This window comes from Myxine glutinosa, chromosome 4 (genome assembly GCF_964187855.1).
Source record: "Myxine glutinosa chromosome 4, kmMyxGlut1.1, whole genome shotgun sequence".
In the NCBI taxonomy this organism is placed as follows: Eukaryota; Metazoa; Chordata; class Myxini; order Myxiniformes; family Myxinidae; genus Myxine; species Myxine glutinosa.
Window position 1 is genome coordinate 22,469,329 of NC_136264.1, and position 21,606 is coordinate 22,490,934.

At 44.5% G+C, this 21,606-nt stretch overlaps 1 protein-coding gene across 1 annotated transcript in view; it reads right to left on the bottom strand.

The window, feature by feature from the left end:
• LOC137425815 (uncharacterized) overlaps nt 1-21,606 on the bottom strand; it is a 1,363,480-nt gene that overhangs the window by 134,025 nt on the left and 1,207,849 nt on the right. The window contains exons 89-96 of the mRNA XM_078775194.1: nt 18,138-18,257; nt 14,239-14,352; nt 13,970-14,083; nt 13,375-13,494; nt 9,022-9,155; nt 8,441-8,608; nt 8,143-8,322; nt 7,791-7,927 (exon numbers count right to left, since the gene is read on the bottom strand). Of these exons, the coding sequence (XP_078631320.1) occupies nt 7,791-7,927; nt 8,143-8,322; nt 8,441-8,608; nt 9,022-9,155; nt 13,375-13,494; nt 13,970-14,083; nt 14,239-14,352; nt 18,138-18,257 (1,087 nt within the window). The remainder of the gene's footprint in view (nt 1-7,790; nt 7,928-8,142; nt 8,323-8,440; nt 8,609-9,021; nt 9,156-13,374; nt 13,495-13,969; nt 14,084-14,238; nt 14,353-18,137; nt 18,258-21,606) is intronic.

Below are 21,606 nucleotides of genomic sequence, written 5' to 3' on the forward strand. Positions count from 1 at the left end.
ACAGTTCCTATTTCCTACATTCCCGAAACTTATTGGCACTCCACCCCCCCCTCCAGCGTCCTCAAACGTATCTTTGACTCGAAGGTCACAAGAAACTCATTTTGCAATAAATGTTCGTTTCCCATTAATCTTACAACACATTCTAGAATCCAAACACACCCTTCCCCTCCAAATCTCCCCCATCACCCATCCCTTTCAAGTCTCGCCCCCCCCTTGCCCCTTCCCTCCGAAATTCCCCCTGCAACCCTCCCCTGCTAAACTCCCCCTGCACCCCTCCCCTCCAAGACTCCGCCATCTCCCATCCCTTTCAAATCTCCCCCCCACCCCTTGCCTCTACCCTCCTAAACTCCCCCTGCATCCATCCCCTCCAAGACACCCCTTGCCCCTCCCCTCCTAAACTCCCCCCTCCCCTTCAAATCTCCCCACCCTCATTTCTTCTCCATTTCCCCGCTCAAACTTGACTGATCTCTCCATACAGGTTGCTTCTGACAAACCAGACTTGATCTGCTTAACAGAAATTTTCCTCCTTCATGATGTCTGATTCCTTAATATCTCTCCTGGGTTACTCCCTCCTCTGGTATGATAGACCTGAGCCTCGTCCTGGACGTGTGGTTGCTATCTTTATCAAAAACTCTCTTCCTCACTCGCCCTGCACTGCCTTCTCTCCACCTCACCCCCAGGAATACCTCTAGCTACGGCTTCCCCTTCTCTCCCACCTTTTGTTCATATGTGTGTTGTACCGTCCACCAAACAGTGATGACTCCATCTACATCTCGCTGTCTGATAATATGGACCAACCTCTATCTACTCATCCCAACACTCTCTTCCTCATATGTGGTGATTTCAATTTTCACCATGCCAGTTGGCTGGGTGTGGGTACCTCTCTCACCAGCCATGGCTCCTCAACAAAGGACTTCTGCGACTCACTGGGACTGACACAATCTGTCAATTTCCTGACCCGGATCTCAGTCAACGGAGCATCTTCTCTTCTGGACTTGGATATGACTAACTTCCCTGCAAATGTCTGCTGCTCTTCTTCTGCTCCAATCGGCTCATCTGATCATGTGCTTGTTAAAGTGGACATCTCTCTGGCCATTCTCAGAGAGCCACCTCACCGTCGATGAGTCTGGCATTTCACTCAGGCCGACTGCACGGTCTTCAAGCAGCCATAAATCATCTGGACTGGTCTCCCATCTCTACCGCCTCTGAGATCAACTCATCCTGGGAATTCTTCCAAAGTAAATTGCTCTCTCTCATGCACAGATTTATCCCATCTCGTCTTCAGTTGTCACACCCTTCCTCCCGTCCTTGGTACACAGAATCTTGTGGTGAGGCTGTTGCCCAGAAACAACTTGCCTTCACCTCCTGGAAAGCAAATCCAACGGAAGGAAATCTCATTTCCTTTCACAAAGCCTGAAACAAGTGTGTGTCCACCCTCAGGAGAGCCAGGAAACAATATCTCTCCATTCTCAAGACCAAACTCTCAAATCTGTCTCCCTCTTCCAAATCCTGGTGGCATCTGGTCAAATCTGTTTCTGGTATTTGTTCCCCCTCCATCCCCTCCATTACCTCAAACGGCTACACAGCTGACTCCGCACGTGAAAAAGCGGCATGCCTCAACTCTGTGTTTGCCTCTAAATCTTGTGTCCCAAACCCATCCCTCTCTGTACCCACCGTACCCAGTCGCTCCTGGACTCTGTGTCCTTTCCTCCTGACAAGGTGGAAAAGTTTCTGTCAACCCTCGACTCTGTTTCTGCAACTGGACCTGACGGCATCAGCCCACGGGTCCGAAAATCCTGTTCTGCCGTGCTTTCACTCCCTCTCTCTGTTCTCTTCACCCTCTCTTTTGCTCAAGGCTTGGAAATCAGCCAACATCACCGCTTTACACAAAAAAGGTGCAAAAACAGATCCTAGCAACGACAGACCAATCAGCCTTCTCCCAATTATCAGCAAAGTCATGGAATCCATCATTGCTTTGGATATGAAATCTTTCCTCTTCTCCAATGGCTTGATCTCTGATCATCAATTTGGTTTCAGACCAGGTCACTCTACTCTAGACATGTCGCTTCTGCTGTCTCAACATTGGATGGAGGTCCTCAATGTCAAACAGGAAATTAGAGCTGTCTCCCTTGACATATCATGTGGCTTCGATACGGTCTGGCACCCCGCTCTGCTCACCAAACTCTCCTCCTTTGGTATCCATGGAAATCTCCACGCATGGCTGGTGGGCTTCCTCTCTAGTCGTAGTCAACATGTGGCCCTGAATGGGTTTCTCTCATCTCCCCTTCCTGTTCAGGATGGTGTTCCCCAAGGCAGTGTTCTGGGCCGTGTGCTTTTTCTGGTCTTCATCAATGATCTCTCTGACTCTCTTGAAAATCCTCTCTATCTCCTTTCTGATGACTCCAATCTCTGCCGCTCCATTCCTCATCCCTCAGTTCGGCAGTCTGCAGCCTCCCCACTCTCTGCAGACCTGGACAAAATAACAGACTGGTCAAACAAGTAGAACATGTCTTTCAATCCTGACAAATCTCACACTCTTACTATGTCTCTCCGAAAAGACCGACTGGACAACCCTCCCATCTACTTTCTGAATAATCCTCTCCAAGAAGTTCTGTCACTCAAGCTTTTGAGTCTCACTATCTGCCATGATCTTTCCTGGGAAAACCACATTTCAAATCTGGCCTCCAAAGCCAGTCGCCGACTGGGCATCCTCAATCGTGCAAAGTCTTTCCTTGGCACACCTGAACTCCTCACCACAAACATGGCTTTCATCCGCAGGTCAATGGAATACTGCTCTCCCCTCTGGGCTGGTGCTCCTGCCTCACACCTAGCTCGTCTTCACGCTGTTGAAACCAAAGCTTTCAGAATCATTGGCATCTCCCGCGATGAAGCTACCTCCGAGGGCCTTTCACTTACTCACCGCAGGCAGGTTGGTGGTCTTTCTGTCTTCTACCGACTCCTCTCCGGCCTTGCTCACCCAGCTCTTTCTGGGCTCTGTCCCCCAAATATTCCTACAGGTCACACAAGATCTGCCTGCAACCCTCTTATGATTAAACTGCCAAAATCAAGACTTTCTGCTCACCTTCACTAATTCATTCCTCTTTTCTCCCACCTCTGGAACAAACTCCCTCACTCTCTTCAATCCCTCCCTTAAATCTCTCTTCAATCCCACTCCTCCCCCAGGTCTTAAAAACAGCTGTTCACCACCATCTCTTATCTTCCCCCATCCAAAACCTTGATCTTTTCTATCCCCGCTAATTTCAGCCCAGATCCACTTTTTTGAAATACCAACTTCTTCCCTGGAAGTCCTTGCAGTCTCCTTGTGTTTTATACTTCTCCACCCCCTTACCCCCACCCCCTTCTCACGCCTCCTCCCCCCCAAGCCCTCACCCTCCCACAGATCTCCCGATGTCCCTGCTCTCAAATGTTGTGTTTGTGTGCTTCCCCTCCGTCGTGTGAAGGGGAAGCACACTCCCGATCTTGTATACCGCTCCCCTTATTTTATACTTTGTGTGTCTGTTTGATTTGTTTGTGTGATAAATGTTAACTCTTTCACGTGACTCGATTCTGTATCCCAAAAAAATAAAAAATAAAATAATGATGATGTCAAAGGTGCCTCCATTATGATGTCATAATTCGACAAGTAAAAAACTTAATTTGATCAAGATGAAATTTATTGAGCATCATCTATGGATAAATTGGTGGAGAAAAAAAAATGATGATGTCATCGGCCATGTGGTTCAGATGTCATATTTGTTTTAACACAAAAACTTTGATTTTGACATCACCATAAACAAAAAATCTTTCTTCCATTTTCTTTTCTCAAAAAAGTTTTTTCCCTTCTCTCATCGCGGTCCCCGCCCACGACCACATGCGTGTTGTCCCGCCCCACCCCTTTATCTCCTTTTTCTTCTGCCTCTCCAGCTGATAGTCACCTTTCCAATTCTAGTTTCCACCATACTCATTCAACCCCTTCTCCTTCTTTCTCAGATCCATGCCCTCACTTCAGGGATTTTTCCCAGATTGTTTTACACTGTTTTGTTTAAATATTGTTTAAATATGTTTAAACTTTCCCCTGCAGTGTTTTATTCAATGGTTTATAACAACACGCTGTTTTTCTTCCTACTTGAAAGGCTTTTTTCAATTTCCTCATCAAGTCATTCCATTTCAAAAAAAATTCAATATCTCTCAGTTCTTCCTTTCTACATTCTCCAAACTCACTTTCATCCACCCCTCCTTTATCGTTTTCAAACAGATCTCTGACTTGAAAAACACAATAAACCCAGTTTGCAACAAATGTTCATTTGTCATCAATCGTTCACTTTCTAAACTCTCCCTCACCCCTCCCCTCCCCTCCTAAACACCCCCTCACCCCTACCCTGCTAATCTCCCCCCTCCCCTTCACATCTCCCGCATCACTCCTCTCCATCAAAACAACCCCCCCCTCACCCCTCCCCTTCAAAACTACCCCCTCCCCTTCAAAACCCCCCGCCACACTCTTCCCCTTCTACTCTCTCCCCCTACCATATTTCTCCAATTCTCCCCCCTACCCCCTCAAAGCTGCCACCTCTGCATTTCCTCTCCCTTCCATCTCATACCTCCACCTCCTCCAACCTTCTACTTCACTCTGCCCCCCCCCCCAAACAACACCTCACTGTGCCTCACCCCATCACCATCAAACCTTTTGTCCTCCTCATCCTTCCCTTTCTCCCATCTCTGACACACTATCAACAGCTCTCCCTACCTCCCCCCCTCACCCTTCATCTTACCCTACCTCTCCCCTCCACTGTCCTGTACCCACTGCTCCCACTGCACCCTCTTCCTTAACGGTATGGACCTCAAACATCTGGGGCCTTTGCTCAAACCTGATTGATCTCTCCATGCAGGTTGCTTCCGACAAACCAGACTTGATCTGCTTAACAGAAACTTTCCTCCATCAAGATGTCTCAGATTCCTTAATATCTCTTCCTGGTTACTCCCTCCTCCAGTATGATAGACCTGAGCCTCGTCTTGGTGGTGGGGTTGCTATCTTTATAACAAAAACTCTCATCCTCATTCTCCTTGCACTGCCCTCTGTCCACCCGACCCCAGGAGTACCTCTGGCTACGGATTCCTCTCCGCTCCCACCTTTTGTTCATATGTGTTCTGTACCTTCCTCCACACATGCCAAAATCAAGACTCTCTGCTCACCTTCACTCTTTCCTTCCTCTTTTCTCCCGCCTCTGGAACAAACTCCCACCCTCTCTTAAATCCTAATCCTCCCTCCAGGTCTTTAAAACCGCTGTTCACCACCATCTCAATTCTTGCCCCATCCAAAACCTTGAGCTTTTCTACCCCCGTTAAAACACCCCAAATCCGCCTCTTTCAATCCCCAACTTCTTTCCTAAAATTTCTAGAAGTGTTCATTTGCTTTAACCGTGTACCCCTCCCTCCTCCCCAGCCCTCCTCCTTCCACAGATCTACCGACGTCCCTGTTCTCTACTATTGTTGTGCTTGTGTGCTTCGCTCTCTCTCTCCCGCTCCCTTCATTGTATGTTTTATGTGTCTGTGCATGTTTTCATGTTCAATGTGTTCGCTCTTACACGAGCCTCGATTCTGTATCCAAAATAAATAATAATAATAATAATTCATTTATTTTGTACAGCGCTTTTCATGAAGCCCAAAGGCGCTTTGACAGAGTGCAAAACATATGCATAACAAAACATGAAAACAACAATTGTAAAAAGACAAGAATCAATAGGGAAATATTTAAAGCAAAAGGAGGGAGAAGGAGAAGTGATATTCAGGGGTTAAATGCTGTGGGTTGAATGTTGAATGCAGTGCTGAACAGGTGGGTCTTGAGTGATGTTTTGAATGTGGTGAGTGAGGAGTCTCTGATGGTGTGAGGTAGTGAGTTCCAGAGGGTGGGAGCAGCGATGGAGAAGGCCCTGTCCCCCCAGGATCTGAATTTGGTCCGGATGGGGGGGGGGGGGGGGTCAGGAGGTTGGTACCAGCAGAGCGGAGATTGCGGGTGGGAGTGTGTCTGGAGAGGAGGTCAGCCAGGTAGGATGGGGCCAGGTTATGGAGGGCTTTGTAGGTCAAGAGGAGGATTTTGTATTGGATTCTCTGGGAGATGGGGAGCCAGTGAAGCTTGTAAAGGACGGGGGTGATGTGGTCATGGGTCCGGGAATGGGTGAGTAGACGGGCAGCGGAGTTCTGAATGTATTGGAGTTTATTGGTGATTGTTGAGGGTGAACCATAGAGGAGGCTATTGCAGTAGTCCAGACGGGAGGTGATGAAGGCGTGGATGAGGGTTTCTGCAGCCATGGAGGAGAGGGATGAGCGGAGACGGGCGATGTTTTTCAGGTGAAAGAAGGCTGTCTTTGTGATCTGTTTAGTGTATTTGTCGAAGGAGAGGGTTTGGTCAAAGATGACGCCAAGATTCCGGATGAGAGGGGAGGTGGATACTGGGATACCGTCGATGTTGAGGGCAAAGTTATGGGTGGATTTTGTGAGCGTTTTTGGGCCAATGATGATTATTTCAGATTTATCACAGTTAAGTTTGAGGAAGTTGATTTGAAGCCAGGATTTTATTTCAGAGATGCAGTTTGTCAGGATAGAGTGGGTGTCGGTGGAGACGGACTTGGTGGAGATGAAAAGCTGGATGTCATCGGCGAAGCAGTGGAATTGGAGACCTTGATGGTGGATTAAGTGACCGAGGGGGGACAGGTAAAGGATGAAGAGGAGGGGGCCAAGAACTGAACCTTGGGGGACACCTTGGGGGAGGGGAGCAGTGGGGGATTTGCAGTTATTGATGGAGATGAACTGGCGTCTGTCAGAGAGGTATGATTTAATCCAAGAGAGGGCAGTGCCGGTAACGTTAAAGGTGGATTCAAGTCGGGTGAGGAGGATGGTGTGATCGATGGTGTCAAAGGCAGCGCTGAGGTCGAGGAGGACGAGAATGTTGAGGTTGCCAGCGTCAGAGGAGAGGAGAAGGTCGTTGGTGATTTTGAGGAGAGCAGTTTCAGTACTGTGGTTGGAGCGGAATCCGGATTGGAATGTTTCATACAGGTTATTGGCAGAGAGGTGATGTTTGAGTTGAGTGGCTACAGCGCGTTCCAAAACTTTCGACAGAAAGGGTAGGTTGGAGATGGGTCTGAAGTTGTTTAGGGTGTCAGGGTTTAGACCAGGTTTTTTTAGAATGGGGGTAACAGCAGCAATTTTGAGGGATGGTGGGACGATGCCTGTAGACAGGGAGGAGTTTATTGTTGCAATGATAAGTGGAGAGAGAGCAGGGAGGGAGGCCTTGACAAAGCTGGAGGGGATGGGGTCAAGAGTGCAGGTGGCAGTTTTCATTCCTATGAGGAGTTCAGAGAGGTCAGTAGGGGAGACCGGGGAGAATTGAGACAGGGGGAGGCAGGATAAGGGGGGGGGGCAGGTGGTTGGAGGGGGAGCGGGTGCGGCGGTGGTCAAGCTGTTGTAGATGTTGTCAATTTTGCGTTTGAAGAAAGAAAGGAAGGAGATGCAGTTGTCGACTGTGAATGACTGGGTGGTGGTGTCCAGGGGGCGGAGGAGTTTGTTTAATGTCGAGAAGAGTGCTTTTGGGTTTCCGGAGCCAGAGTGGATAATTTGAGAGTAGTAGGCGGAGCGACAATTGGTCTTCAAAATTTAATTAAATAAATTAAAAAGCCTTAAATATCACCAAAAGCACATCCTGGTGAGGGTCTGCAATCTCTGATTGTTCTTTCTTGTTCAATGTAACACATATGGTTGTCAATTTTTTAGAAAAGGTCTCTTGATCAGCATCAAACCTGTGGTATCCAATGAGTGCATGGTTGGCCATTGCATGACGAGACTCAGGCCTCCAGAGCATCATTCCTTCCATGAATTGGATCAGGCAGAACGTGTTTATGCCGTCAGTTGCCAGAATGGCTTGGAATGTGTTTGTCTGGAAGAAATAATATAGCGTGTGAAATCAAAACAATATTTTGCTGTGCATTGTGGATAATATTTTGAAAGAGCTCCGCAGACAGATGGAAAATATTTCTTACTTAACACTGTTTGCAGATGTTAAAAAATATACCACAAGTCGCTCAACACTGCACTGTAAATGTCAGTTTCTTATACTTCCTGCAAAGAAGGTTAAGAGCTACAAGCACGTACATTATCCAAGTTGCTGATGGCAGGCATAGCTGGTACTCCATCCCATGTAATCTTGAGTATCCATGTGGCATCAAAAGCATTGGTGAAGTTTTTCTGCACTTGCGCATTAACATTCTGCCTCAAAACACTAGCATCTGAATTGCTTTGGCCACGGTGGGTTTTGCCAGTGAAATCATATTCCTGTAAAGTTGAGAATCATGCAATGAAAAGAAAAGAAACAAATTTGGCAACTTTAGCCTCATTTCTCGAAGCAAGTTAGCAAAGCGACAATTATTAAAGAAGTCACTGTAGTAAATACCTGATAGTAAATTGATCCCTCATTGTACAGGGAAACATCTGCATCATCCCAGAACACAGAAATGGTCGGAGTGTAGTAATAAGGTGTAAAACCCTGCGTTGGTGGGTTTGGGAAAGCATAGCTTTGGTCCCAATTTCTCATGAAAATGATTACACCATTGTCGGTAAACTGTCAGAAACAAAAAACAATACATAGCTTTCAAAGAGATGTTATACACAAAGTACTCATGGGTCTGAGACACCAAATACGGTTTGCAGGAAATGCTTTCGAGAAAACATGAACAAAGGAGACAAAAACAAAATTATTACACCTGAACAAATGTTAAGGATATGACAGATTTTTAAACAACCATCTTCATGTGCATTGCAAAACATTTTTATGAATAGACTTACTGAAAGGAAGATAAAAATAAATAAAAGCAATGCAAAAACGAATATGAGAATTTTTTCAAAAAAATTACAACAAATGAACTTAATGATTGGCATTTGAATGCATACAAACGACTGGAGACTTGGTAGAGATAGCATAAGGGTGGATTAAAGGGTAGGATTTAAGGGCAGCAAATGTATTATTCTACTTACGTAGAGCCGGTAAAATATGGAATTGCCGAAGGGGATTCCAAATGGAGGAGAGAAGATTGGTGAAGTGTAATCGTCTGTGTTGATCCAGCACGGTTGATCCCCAACATCCAATCCATAAGGGAAAAGGCGAATCTCTGAAATAACAAGTGTTTCCCACAACTAAAGTTATATTAGCTACAAATTGTAAGTTCACTTTCCAGCATAACTTCAGCAGTTTTTGTAAACATCTTGATTGCTTTTCGTGGTTGTTTTTTGAAGTGTTAAACTCGTGGTCAGTAAAATGCACACAGTCAATTCGAACAAGAAATTGCATTATCTATGCAAGTAAACTGTGTATACAGTTAATCAACAATTTTGCATCTCCTCAGTATAATAAGGAAACACTCATTGGTAAAAAAAAAACCTCTTATTTTTCTCCAGTTATACTTCTCAGTCAAACTTGTTGCCAAAGCAAAATCAGCATTTATCAAAATCTTCTTTCAAAAAACAAAAACAAAAGGACTTCCTATCTCCTCTCTCACCACTTCACATCATCATCAAACATTGAAGACATAATTAATTCCTGTCACTCTCAAATTCAAATACGAATGTTTTTGAACTTCCCCAAACTGGATGCTGCTATAAGAGTGACCGTGCTGGTCCTTAGCCCCTCATCCATCCTTTCATGGTTTCCCCCATGCCAAGTGCCACTGCAAGAACAGCAGAACCATGTAAAGGGGCCTTGTTAAGCCTTTATCACTCCATGGTGGTATAGAGGTGCATCTGTGCATGGTCTTCAGCCCATGCCCGGTGGTGGCAGGCCTTAGAAATTGACCTCACTCAGTCAGGTTGGCACACGCTGCCAATATTATGTCCATAAATGATGACAGTCAAGCCCTGTTATAGCTAGTCGGGGATGTGCCTGATGCTCGTGCATTGCCATACAGCCCTGGGATTCCCAAAAAGCTTCCATCTCAGATCGTGAAACTTTGGGGTCACCATGACCTGATCTCCATTTCCATGGTCCCATGCTAGAAGTCACTATGAACTCAGTTCTTTTCTTTTTTTCAGCACATTACTAAAATCTGTAAATCTATTTTCTTCTATCTGCTCAATATTGCCCAAATATTCTCTTCCTTTAAACAAAGTACGACTGAAACTCTTGTTCATGCTCTCATAACGTCACACTTTGATTGCTGCAGATTACTGTTAACAGTCTTGCTTGCTTATTCCCTCAAGTCCTTACAATTCGTTCAGTATATGATTACCAGGCTCATAGTTCAGGCTTGTAAGCTTGATGACATCACTCCAATCCTCAAAACACTTCACTGACTCCCAGTACAACAGTGTGTAGCTTTTCAAATTTTGCTGCTAATATTGAAATTGAACCATAAATTGGTTCCTTCCTACATTTCTCCAAGAAAGCCACAGTCTACCAACAGGAATCTCCTGCTAGTTCCCAGGATGAAGACATTTAATGATCAAGCATTCTTCAGATATGCTCTTACACTCTGGAGCACTCTGCCTTTTAAAATTCGCACACAGTCTCATCAATTACAGTTCACAAATCTCTTCTAAAATCTCATCTTTTAGAGCTCTATTTTCTTAACTTCCACTTTTCGTTCCTCTCCCTTATTTATAAACTGTTTTGAGATTTTGCTTCTCAATGAAAAATGTGATATAAGAAGTTTCATTGATTAAATAGAGAAATGTGAAAAGACAATGAAAAGTGGGATGTAAGAAATTTGATTTTATTGAAATTTTTTAAAGCTGCCATTTCCTGGACTATTGTGAGAAACTCTTTGTGGACTATTTGTATACTCCACATGTGTGTCTTGTAACGTTCCTCATAACAAATGGAATGTGTTGCTTAAAATTTCCACACAATCATTTTATGTTTGTAATACTTAGTAATGTATCCTAATTAAAGAGAAAGTGTGTGTGTGTTTGTGTGTGTGTGAGTGTGTGAGTGTGTGAGTGTGTGTGTATGTGTGTGTGTGTGTGTGTGTCTCCACCATAACTCCAAAACTATTAAATATAGCAGCAAAAAACATTGCATGCATACTTATCGAACTCCAGGTGAGTGCATGAATGAAAACTGGGTATTTGGGTAAATTTAAACACCACTTTTGAGGATAATTAACAAGGTGATCATCATGAAAAAACCCAAAAAGCACCTTTCCAAGATGGCGGTGCACCATCTTGGTCATCCCGCTTTCACCTGGCAGTGGTCTTAAGCTACCATTTTGTTTCGGCCTGCTCAAATCTTTTCTCTTTTTCTCTTAAATGTGTTTGTGTGCTTCCCCTTCTCTCCCCATCTTGTCTACCGCTCCCCCTATTATATGTTTTATGTGTCTGTTTGATTTTTTTGTGTGATAAATGTTAGCTCTTTCACGAGCCTCGATCCTGTATATAAAAAAAATAAAAATAATAATGCCTCGACTTGGAACAGACCGCAATGGTTTATGTACGATAAAGAGCTCAAAATGTAGTTTTTCACTCTCCTCACTCATATCATCGAATGCCTGATCTTCATACCTAGAAATGGCTGTTTACATCTCCGCTCACAATCACATCTGCTATAGTTTTCAAATTAGGAGCTTGGAGAGATGTTATCTATATATTCTTATAATATAATAATATACATATAAAAGAAAGTTTTTGTTTGTTTGTTTGTCTGCACGCGCTAATCTCCTGAACGGTGAAAGATAGGAGGAAACCTCTGAAACAAAAAATGTCGGGACGGGCCCCGGGAAGGTTATAGGCTAGGTGGCGAGGCCAGTTGAGGCCGTCTCAGCCGGGCTGGGCTCATTTCGCAATAAATCTTCTTCTTCTCCCAAAATTCTCTTGAAGGACAACTTATGCACTTAATAGGAATATCTGACTGATTGCAACACATGCTTTCAAAATTTTGTCTCGTGGGGCCCGACAGAAGAACAAGGAATCGTTACTGATACTGGGCTCGCGTCAGACCAATATACAGAAGATTAAATTCATTCAAAAAGAACCCGGGCAACGCTGGGTGCATTCAGCTAGTCTTCCATATAAAAGTGAATGAAATGTTGCTACTTGCAAAAATCGAAGATTTATCAAGTATTGGTCTTGTGCGTGGTTGTGCGTGGTTGGTCTTGTGCGTTATTCTGTCTGTTTGTGTGTCATTCGCCTACAGGTCACAATTTCAAAATGATATTTACGAGACTTCACCAAAGGGTAGATTTGGTCATGAAGAAGAAACCTATAGATGGTCAAAAGGTCAACCTAGGCCAAAGGTGAACAACCATTTCAAAATTTCTAAAATCCTCAATTTTCATCCGATTGACTTGAATTTGAAGAGGATTTACATAATCAGGTCACTGAATTCAACCACCAATTATTTTGAGGTAAACATAGGCAAAAAGATGAACATAGGCCAAATGTCAACAACGTATTTTAGGGATTTCGCAAGTAACGTGTTCTGCACGACATATTTCTCACTTGTTTGTTTGTGACATTTGCTCCTCTGAGCTCCCAAGGTTAATCAAGACAAAACTTTATGGGATCACAGTTTTTACCACGATGCACCTAACTCAGGGTTTTAAACAGTCATTTTCTCACAATTCATAACTTTAAATACACGAGGCACCATCTGCCGCCATCTCCGAGGGTATATCCATAAATACAATGCTTTATTGAAAGAAAAAAAACACATTTTTTGGATTTCAACCCATATACCTGTATAATTTGTGAGATAGTGAGCTCCGATCATCAAATGTTATCACATATGTAAAATAGCTGTTAATTAAGATGTTATAACGATTGGTAAGATCGATGAATAAGGAGTCATGTGAACTCTCAAATGCGCTACTCGCTAAAAATTAAAAAATTGAAAAACGTACAAACACAACCTATATATTAATGTGAAGGCAATTTTACTGCTCATATAATGCCACAACTGTAAAGGGTGAAAGAAGGGTTTGTATAAAAAAAGATTACCACCTTAGCTAAATTCTCCAAATACACATCCTGCAAAAATTCATTTGTGGGAGGAGGGAGTGAAATGGTGGAGGTGGGAAGGGGGTAGGGAAGGGGTGGGAAAGGGAGTCCAGAGGGAGGGGGTGGGGTCAGAGGAGGTGCGAGGAAGGAGGGGAAGGGGTGGTGTTAGAGTCTGGTGGGAGGGTCCAACTAGCTACAGTAGCTTTCAATTGCAAAATGGTGAGTCTGCTTTTGACTGTGTGAAGACCTTGCTTTAACTTTGAGCTCTGTTTGTTCGAAGAAACACATATTCTGAAACTGTTTACAAAGAGGAAAGAAGGTGTTGCATCATATTAGCAGGCTTGAGTGTTAACTACTGTACAATAACACAACAATGCAGACAATGGAACAGAGGAAATGTACCGTTGCAGGTGATTCCATCTCCATTATAACCGTCCTTGCAGGTGCAGGTGTAGGAGCCATCAGTGTTGGCGCAAGTAGCCCGGTGGAGATTGCAAGGGTGTGAAATGCACTCGTCAATATCTGTGGCACAGACGAAATATGTGCAGAGATAAATAATGACACATTTCAATGAGAAAATAAAGTTTAGTGGCAATTCTATAATCAAAATAGCCACATTTTTGGTTTATCCTCCTGGAAGTAAAATAATAATACAAGATAACAACGCAATTAATGCACACATATCCATCGGAAAACACGTCCCTAATTATATATACATATGAGGACGGGGAAATGGGAAATATAAAATAAAAGGAGAGAAAGGAGAAAAAAAACCAGAATGAAAGGCAAGGCATAAAGGTGGAGAGCATGTGGCAGCAAGGATTAGAGAAGAAATTGATTACAATCAACGAAGAGAAGTGGGGAGGTATGAGGGTAGGGGTAGAGAGTCCAATAAAACTTTGGCAATTTTGTGGACACAATATATTTATGTGCCCCGAGTTAATATTAAACTTTAACATTTCGTGTAAAAGCCTTTTTATAAATGTAATAAACTCACCTTGTAAGCAGTTACTTCCAGTCCTTCCTTTTGGACAAATGCAAGTGAATGTGTTTGCACCATCTACGCAAGTTCCACCATTGTGACAAGAGCCTGGTGTGCAGTCATCCTTGTCTGTATAATGGGGAGGAGAAATAGTAAGTTTCAAGTTGATTCCAAAATCACTATTAAAACAACACTTACACATAATTCCACAGAGAAGTGGGTATTATAAGTTAATTTACAGGCTATTTGGGTAAAATAATGTGTGAAGCAACAATGGTACTCACTTATGCTGCAGTATGTCCCGGAAAATCCAATAGCGCATCTGCACTCAAAAGCGTTGGTCTTGTCAATGCACGTGCCACCGTTCAGGCAGTTAATATTTACACAATCATCAACGTCTGAAATGGCAAAAATGAAGAAAACATCAACATGGGTAAACCATAAGTGATTTATATGCACCACTCAGCCAACTTAACAGCCATTTCAACGACCCGGTGATATGAACTGCCTGCAAAGCATCAAGATAATAGTTTGTAGTCAGGTTGGGAATTATAGTCAGGAAGAGACGAAAGAGGATTACCAATTGGTCTGAGATTCATTCCCGAATCTAGCTTGCTGGTTGCATCATTATGAAGAGTGACTGTGCTGTTGATGCAGTGCCCCTGAACATCAGGACAAGAGCTTAGCCAGGGCGTTGAAGATGACCCAATGAATCGACATCCAAAGATACCATGGCATCTTTAACCTCCATCAGCTAATGTTAGTGGATGGGACGCCCAATTTAACGTCATTCTGAAGGATGACACAGTCATTGATACAATGCTTTGTCTGTGAAGTACCAATCCTGATACTTCACTTCACATGCATGGAGCTGTTTCAATTTGACATTTATATCAGGGTCAATAAATCAAACCCAAACTAGATGATTCAGAGATGAGTGCACCACCTCAGCACCATCTCCGTCATGTGACAGAAACAGCAGTTGAAATGACATATGTATATCCTACTATATAAAATAAGGCAACTATTTGTGCATATGTATGTCTGGAAATCATAGAAAAATAACAGGACTAAACCGATCTCCACTAAATTTTGCATATGTGTTGGTAGTACCCTGGGTGAGGTCATGGACACAAATCCCCCCTCCCCACACACACTGCAAGGAGGGAGGAGGGGGAAAGGTGAGTTGCAAGATGACTTACAATTTTGGGGCACCCAGTGGCAAGATGCCTTGAAATGTTTGCCTGTACATGTGCCACAGTGCATGTGGTTTCCTGACCCTGCTGCAGACAGGGGGGTTATATATTTTTGTGTCGTGGCTAGTAATCCACCATGGCTGCAGCAGGGTCAGCAATTGGAGGAGAATTATTCAAGTTATGATTCAGGAGCAGACGTTTTTATTAATTTGGTCACAATCTGAAAACTACTCTAGTCGTAGTCAACGTGTGGCCCTGAATGGGTTTCTCTCATCTCCTCTTCCTGTTCAGGCTGGAGTTCCCCAAGGCAGTGTTCTGGGCCCTGTGCTTTTTCTGGTCTTCATCAATGATCTCTCTGACTCTCTTGAAAATCCTCTCTATCTCTTTGCTGACGACTCTACTCTCTGTCGCTCCATTCTTCATCCCTCAGATCGGCAGTCTGCAGCCTCCTCACTCTCTGCAGACCTTGAAAAAATCACAGACTGGGCAAACAAGTGGAACATGTCTTTCAATCCTGACAAATCTCACACTCTTACGATGTCTCTCTGAAAAGACCGACTGGACAACCCTCCCATCCACTTTCTGAATAATCCTCTCCAAGAAGTTCTGTCACTCAAGCTTTTGGGTCTCACTATCTGCCATGATCTTTCCTGGGAAAACCACATTTCAAATCTGGCCTCCAAAGCCAGTCGCCGACTGGGCATCCTCCGTCGTGCGAAGTCCTTCCTTGGCACACCTGAGCTCCTCACCACATACAAGGCTTTCATCTGCAGCTCAATGGAATACTGCTCTCCCCTCTGGGCTGGTGCTCCTGCCTCACACCTAGCTCGTATTCATGCTGTTGAAACCAAAGCATTCAGAATCATTGGAATCTCCCGCGATGAAGCCAACTCCAAGGGCCTCTCACTCACTCACCGCAGGCAGGTTGGTGGTCTTTCCGTCTTCTACCGACTCCTCTCTGGCCTTGCCCCCCCAGCTCTCTCTGGGCTCTGTCCCGCAAATATTCCTACAGGTCGCACAAGATCTGCCTGCAACCCTCTTATGGTTAAACTGCCAAAATCAAGACTCTCTGCTTACCTTCACTCCTTCATTCCTCTTTTCTCCCGCCTCTGGAACAAACTCCCTCACTCTCTTCAATCCCACTCCACCCTCCAAGTCTTTAAAACAGCTGTTCACCACCATCTCTTATCTTCCCCCATCCAAAACCTTGATCTTTTCTACCCCCGCTAATTTCACCCCAATTCCACTTCTTTGAAATACCAACTTCTGTCCTGGAAGTCCTTGGTGTCCTTGTGTTTTATACTTCTCCCTCCCCCCCCCCCCCCCCCTTCCCATGCCTCCTCCTCCCGGGCCCTCTCCCTTCCACACATCTCCCTGCTCTCGGATGTTGTGTTTGTGTGCTTCCCCTTCTCTCCCCATCTTGTCTTCCGCTCCCTCTTTTTGTGTATTTTTTTTGTCTGGTCGATTTGTTTGTGAAGTAAATGTTAGCTCTTTCACGAGCCTCGATTCAGTATCCAAAAAAAAAAAAAAAAAAAAAAAAAAAAAAAAAAAAAAGTAGGTCAAGGACACTGATTTGATTAAACATCAGGGGCAAAAAAAAAAAAATTAGGTCAAGGACTGATTAAACATCAGGGGCACAACATCAATGCAGGTCCACGATTATGATGCAAGAACATATTGGAAGGTCGTGTTCTTTAAGATTCTGCATTCGCAAAATTGAATGATGACAAAAAATGGGGGTTATTTTTAGACCGCCATCCTCGACAACATTATTTTTTGAAGACCGCCATTCCACGACATTATTTTTTGCAGACCGCCATTCCACGACAACATTTTTTTTTTGCAGACCGCCAGTTGACCTTGACTTCGGAGGGGCATGATGTAAATGAAAGGTAATTGTGCCTTGCTCTAGGCCATCTAGTGAGGGGCAATTTCGTTCCGATCGGACAAAGCTTAGTCGCCTTTCAGTGAAAAATGTTAAAATGACTATAACTGAGTCATCACCTTAAGATTTGGTCAAGGTAAAAAAATGTCAACCTGCAAACTTTTGATTCCTATTATTGATGCAAAATTTCAGACATTGGCATAAAAAAAGAGAAAAAGAAATGGTGGTATAGCACTGCTGGGGGTGAAAATGAATGAATGAATGATCGTTTTAAGGCCATTTTTCCCCGATAGAGCGGGGGTTAGCCTTGCGGGCCCCATGACAATCATGGTTCCCTGTTTGAGGCAATGTTTTTTATGGCCGGATGCCCTTCCTGACGCCAACCCTTGGTCACGCTCTTACGATGCGCAGGGATACGGTGTACCTAATCTGAATCCGGGTACACACCGTGATCATTCGTACCAGCAAGCTGGTACTCAATTTGCCGACCTCGGAAGGATGACAGGCTGAGTCAACCCCCCTGGCGTTAATTCAGCAATCGACCTGGATTCGAACCCAGGATCCCAGGATCCCAGGATCCCAAGCTGGCACCCTAACTGCTAAGCCAACACCGGGATAGCACTGCTGGGGGTCTAAGAAACTATTGAGTACAATATAAAAATTAGGGGTACTAATTGTAGAAACATATCCGACAACAGCTATAAGCCTCCTCCTATGCTGTAGGCATCGGCTTAATAAAAGGGTGGGAGTGAAAAAGAGGAATGAAAATACAGGAGTGAAACTCAGTCCATCTGAGGAAATTGAATCTCCAAGTCTCGTTTTGGGGACCGGAGGATTCGTTAAAAAAGCAAAATGATGGTGAACTCCCTGATTCACAACAGCCATAAGTAACCACTCACACCCAGATACCAGTTCACACTGATTGACGATAATATTCCCTGTGACAGATCCGAAAACCGGACTGATGAAACTGCCCCCAAAATCTCTCTCACCAAATAAATAAACAAAGAGAAATAAAGACAGATTATTCAGACCGGAATGAAAGAGAATGTTTCGGAAATTGAAACAAACCACACAATGTTACACAATCCTGTTTGCTCACCGTGAATGCAGTGGAATCCTCCTGCGTCTTCCCAGCCGCTGTTACAGACACATTGGTAATCGTTGACCATATTCTCACAGGTTCCATTGTTACACGAAACTGCTGCACAGTTGTCAATCTCTGAAAAACAAAGAATGTTTTCACGTGAAGGAAAAATAAATGTTTTAATAAAATGATATGTTCAAATTAAACATTTTTTTTATGAGGTGACTCCGTGGTGTAATGGTTAGAGAGTCGGTGGTGTAATGGTGCGAGACTCGGTGGTGTAATGGTTAGAGACTCCGTGGTGTAATGGTTAGAGACTCGGTGGTGTAATGGTTAGAGACTCGGTGGTGTAATGGTTAGAGACTCCGTGGTGTAATGGTTAGAGACTCCGTGGTGTAATGGTTAGAGAGTCGGTGGTGTAATGGTTAGAGAGTCGGTGGTGTAATGGTGCGAGACTCGGTGGTGTAATGGTTAGAGACTCCGTGGTGTAATGGTGCGAGACTCCGTGGTGTAATGGTTAGAGAGTCGGTGGTGTAATGGTTAGAGAGTCGGTGGTGTAATGGTTAGAGACTCCGTGGTGTAATGGTTAGAGAGTCGGTGGTGTAATGGTTAGAGACTCCGTGGTGTAATGGTTAGAGACTCGGTGGTGTAATGGTTAGAGACTCCGTGGTGTAATGGTTAGAGACTCCGTGGTGTAATGGTTAGAGAGTCGGTGGTGTAATGGTGCGAGACTCCGTGGTGTAATGGTTAGAGACTCGGTGGTGTAATGGATAGAGACTCGGTGGTGTAATGGTTAGAGACTCGGTGGTGTAATGGATAGAGACTCCGTGGTGTAATGGTTAGAGACTCGGTGGTGTAATGGTTAGAGACTCGGTGGTGTAATGGTTAGAGACTCGGTGGTGTAATGGTTAGAGAGTCGGTGGTGTAATGGTGCGAGACTCGGTGGTGTAATGGTTAGAGACTCCGTGGTGTAATGGTTAGAGACTCGGTGGTGTAATGGTTAGAGAGTCGGTGGTGTAATGGTGCGAGACTCGGTGGTGTAATGGTTAGAGACTCAGTGGTGTAATGGTTATACTGGGGGGGGGGGGGGAAGGTGGTGTAATGGTTATACTGGGGGGGGGAAGGTGGTGTAATGGTTAGAGACTCCGTGGTGTAATGGTTAGAGACTCGGTGGTGTAATGGTTAGAGACTCGGTGGTGTAATGGTTAGAGACTCCGTGGTGTAATGGTTAGAGACTCGGTGGTGTAATGGTTAGAGACTCGGTGGTGGAATGGTTAGAGACTCGGTGGTGTAATGGTTAGAGACTCGGTGGTGTAATGGTTAGAGACTCGGTGGTGTAATGGTTAGAGAGTCGGTGGTGTAATGGTTAGAGAGTCGGTGGTGTAATGGTGCGAGACTCGGTGGTGTAATGGTTAGAGACTCAGTGGTGTAATGGTTAGAGAGTCGGTGGTGTAATGGTGCGAGACTCGGTGGTGTAATGGTTAGAGACTCAGTGGTGTAATGGTTATACTGGGGGGGGAAAGGTGGTGTAATGGTTATACTGGGGGGGGGGGGGAGGTGGTGTAATGGTAAGAGACTCCGTGGTGTAATGGTTAGAGACTCGGTGGTGTAATGGTTAGAGACTCGGTGGTGTAATGGTTAGAGACTCGGTGGTGTAATGGTTAGAGACTCGGTGGTGTAATGGTTAGAGACTCGGTGGTGTAATGGTTAGAGACTCGGTGGTGTAAGGGTTAGAGACTCGGTGGTGTAATGGTTAGAGAATCGGTGGTGTAATGGTTAGAGACTCGGTGGTGTAATGGTTAGAGACTCAGTGGTGTAATGGTTAGAGACTCAGTGGTGTAATGGTTAGAGACTCGGTGGTGTAATGGTTAGAGACTCGGTGGTGTAATGGTTAGAGACTCAGTGGTGTAATGGTTAGAGACTCGGTGGTGTAATGGTTAGAGACTCGGTGGTGTAATGGTTAGAGACTCAGTGGTGTAATGGTTAGAGACTCGGTGGTGTAATGGTTAGAGACTCAGTGGTGTAATGGTTAGAGACTCGGTGGTGTAATGGTTAGAGACTCAGTGGTGTAATGGTTAGAGACTCAGTGGTGTAATGGTTAGAGACTCAGTGGTGTAATGGTTAGAGACTCGGTGGTGTAATGGTTAGAGACTCGGTGGTGTAATGGTTAGAGACTCTGTGGTGTAATGGTTAGAGACTCGGTGGTGTAATGGTTAGAGAATCGGTGGTGTAATGGTTAGAGACTCAGTGGTGTAATGGTTAGAGACTCAGTGGTGTAATGGTTAGAGACTCGGTGGTGTAATGGTTAGAGACTCAGTGGTGTAATGGTTAGAGACTCGGTGGTGTAATGGTTAGAGACTCGGTGGTGTAATGGTTAGAGACTCAGTGGTGTAATGGTTAGAGACTCGGTGGTGTAATGGTTAGAGACTCAGTGGTGTAATGGTTAGAGACTCGGTGGTGTAATGGTTAGAGACTCAGTGGTGTAATGGTTAGAGACTCAGTGGTGTAATGGTTAGAGACTCAGTGGTGTAATGGTTAGAGACTCGGTGGTGTAATGGTTAGAGACTCAGTGGTGTAATGGTTAGAGACTCGGTGGTGTAATGGTTAGAGACTCAGTGGTGTAATGGTTAGAGACTCAGTGGTGTAATGGTTAGAGACTCGGTGGTGTAATGGTTAGAGACTCAGTGGTGTAATGGTTAGAGACTCAGTGGTGTAATGGTTAGAGACTCAGTGGTGTAATGGTTAGAGACTCAGTGGTGTAATGGTTAGAGACTCAGTGGTGTAATGGTTAGAGACTCGGTGGTGTAATGGTTAGAGACTCGGTGGTGTAATGGTTAGAGACTCAGTGGTGTAATGGTTAGAGACTCGGTGGTGTAATGGTTAGAGACTCAGTGGTGTAATGGTTAGAGACTCGGTGGTGTAATGGTTAGAGACTCAGTGGTGTAATGGTTAGAGACTCAGTGGTGTAATGGTTAGAGACTCAGTGGTGTAATGGTTAGAGACTCGGTGGTGTAATGGTTAGAGACTCGGTGGTGTAATGGTTAGAGACTCTGTGGTGTAATGGTTAGAGACTCGGTGGTGTAATGGTTAGAGAATCGGTGGTGTAATGGTTAGAGACTCAGTGGTGTAATGGTTAGAGACTCAGTGGTGTAATGGTTAGAGACTCGGTGGTGTAATGGTTAGAGACTCAGTGGTGTAATGGTTAGAGACTCAGTGGTGTAATGGTTAGAGACTCGGTGGTGTAATGGTTAGAGACTCGGTGGTGTAATGGTTAGAGACTCGGTGGTGTAATGGTTAGAGACTCTGTGGTGTAAGGGTTAGAGACTCGGTGGTGTAATGGTTAGAGAATCGGTGGTGTAATGGTTAGAGACTCGGTGGTGTAATGGTTAGAGACTCAGTGGTGTAATGGTTAGAGACTCAGTGGTGTAATGGTTAGAGACTCGGTGGTGTAATGGTTAGAGACTCGGTGGTGTAATGGTTAGAG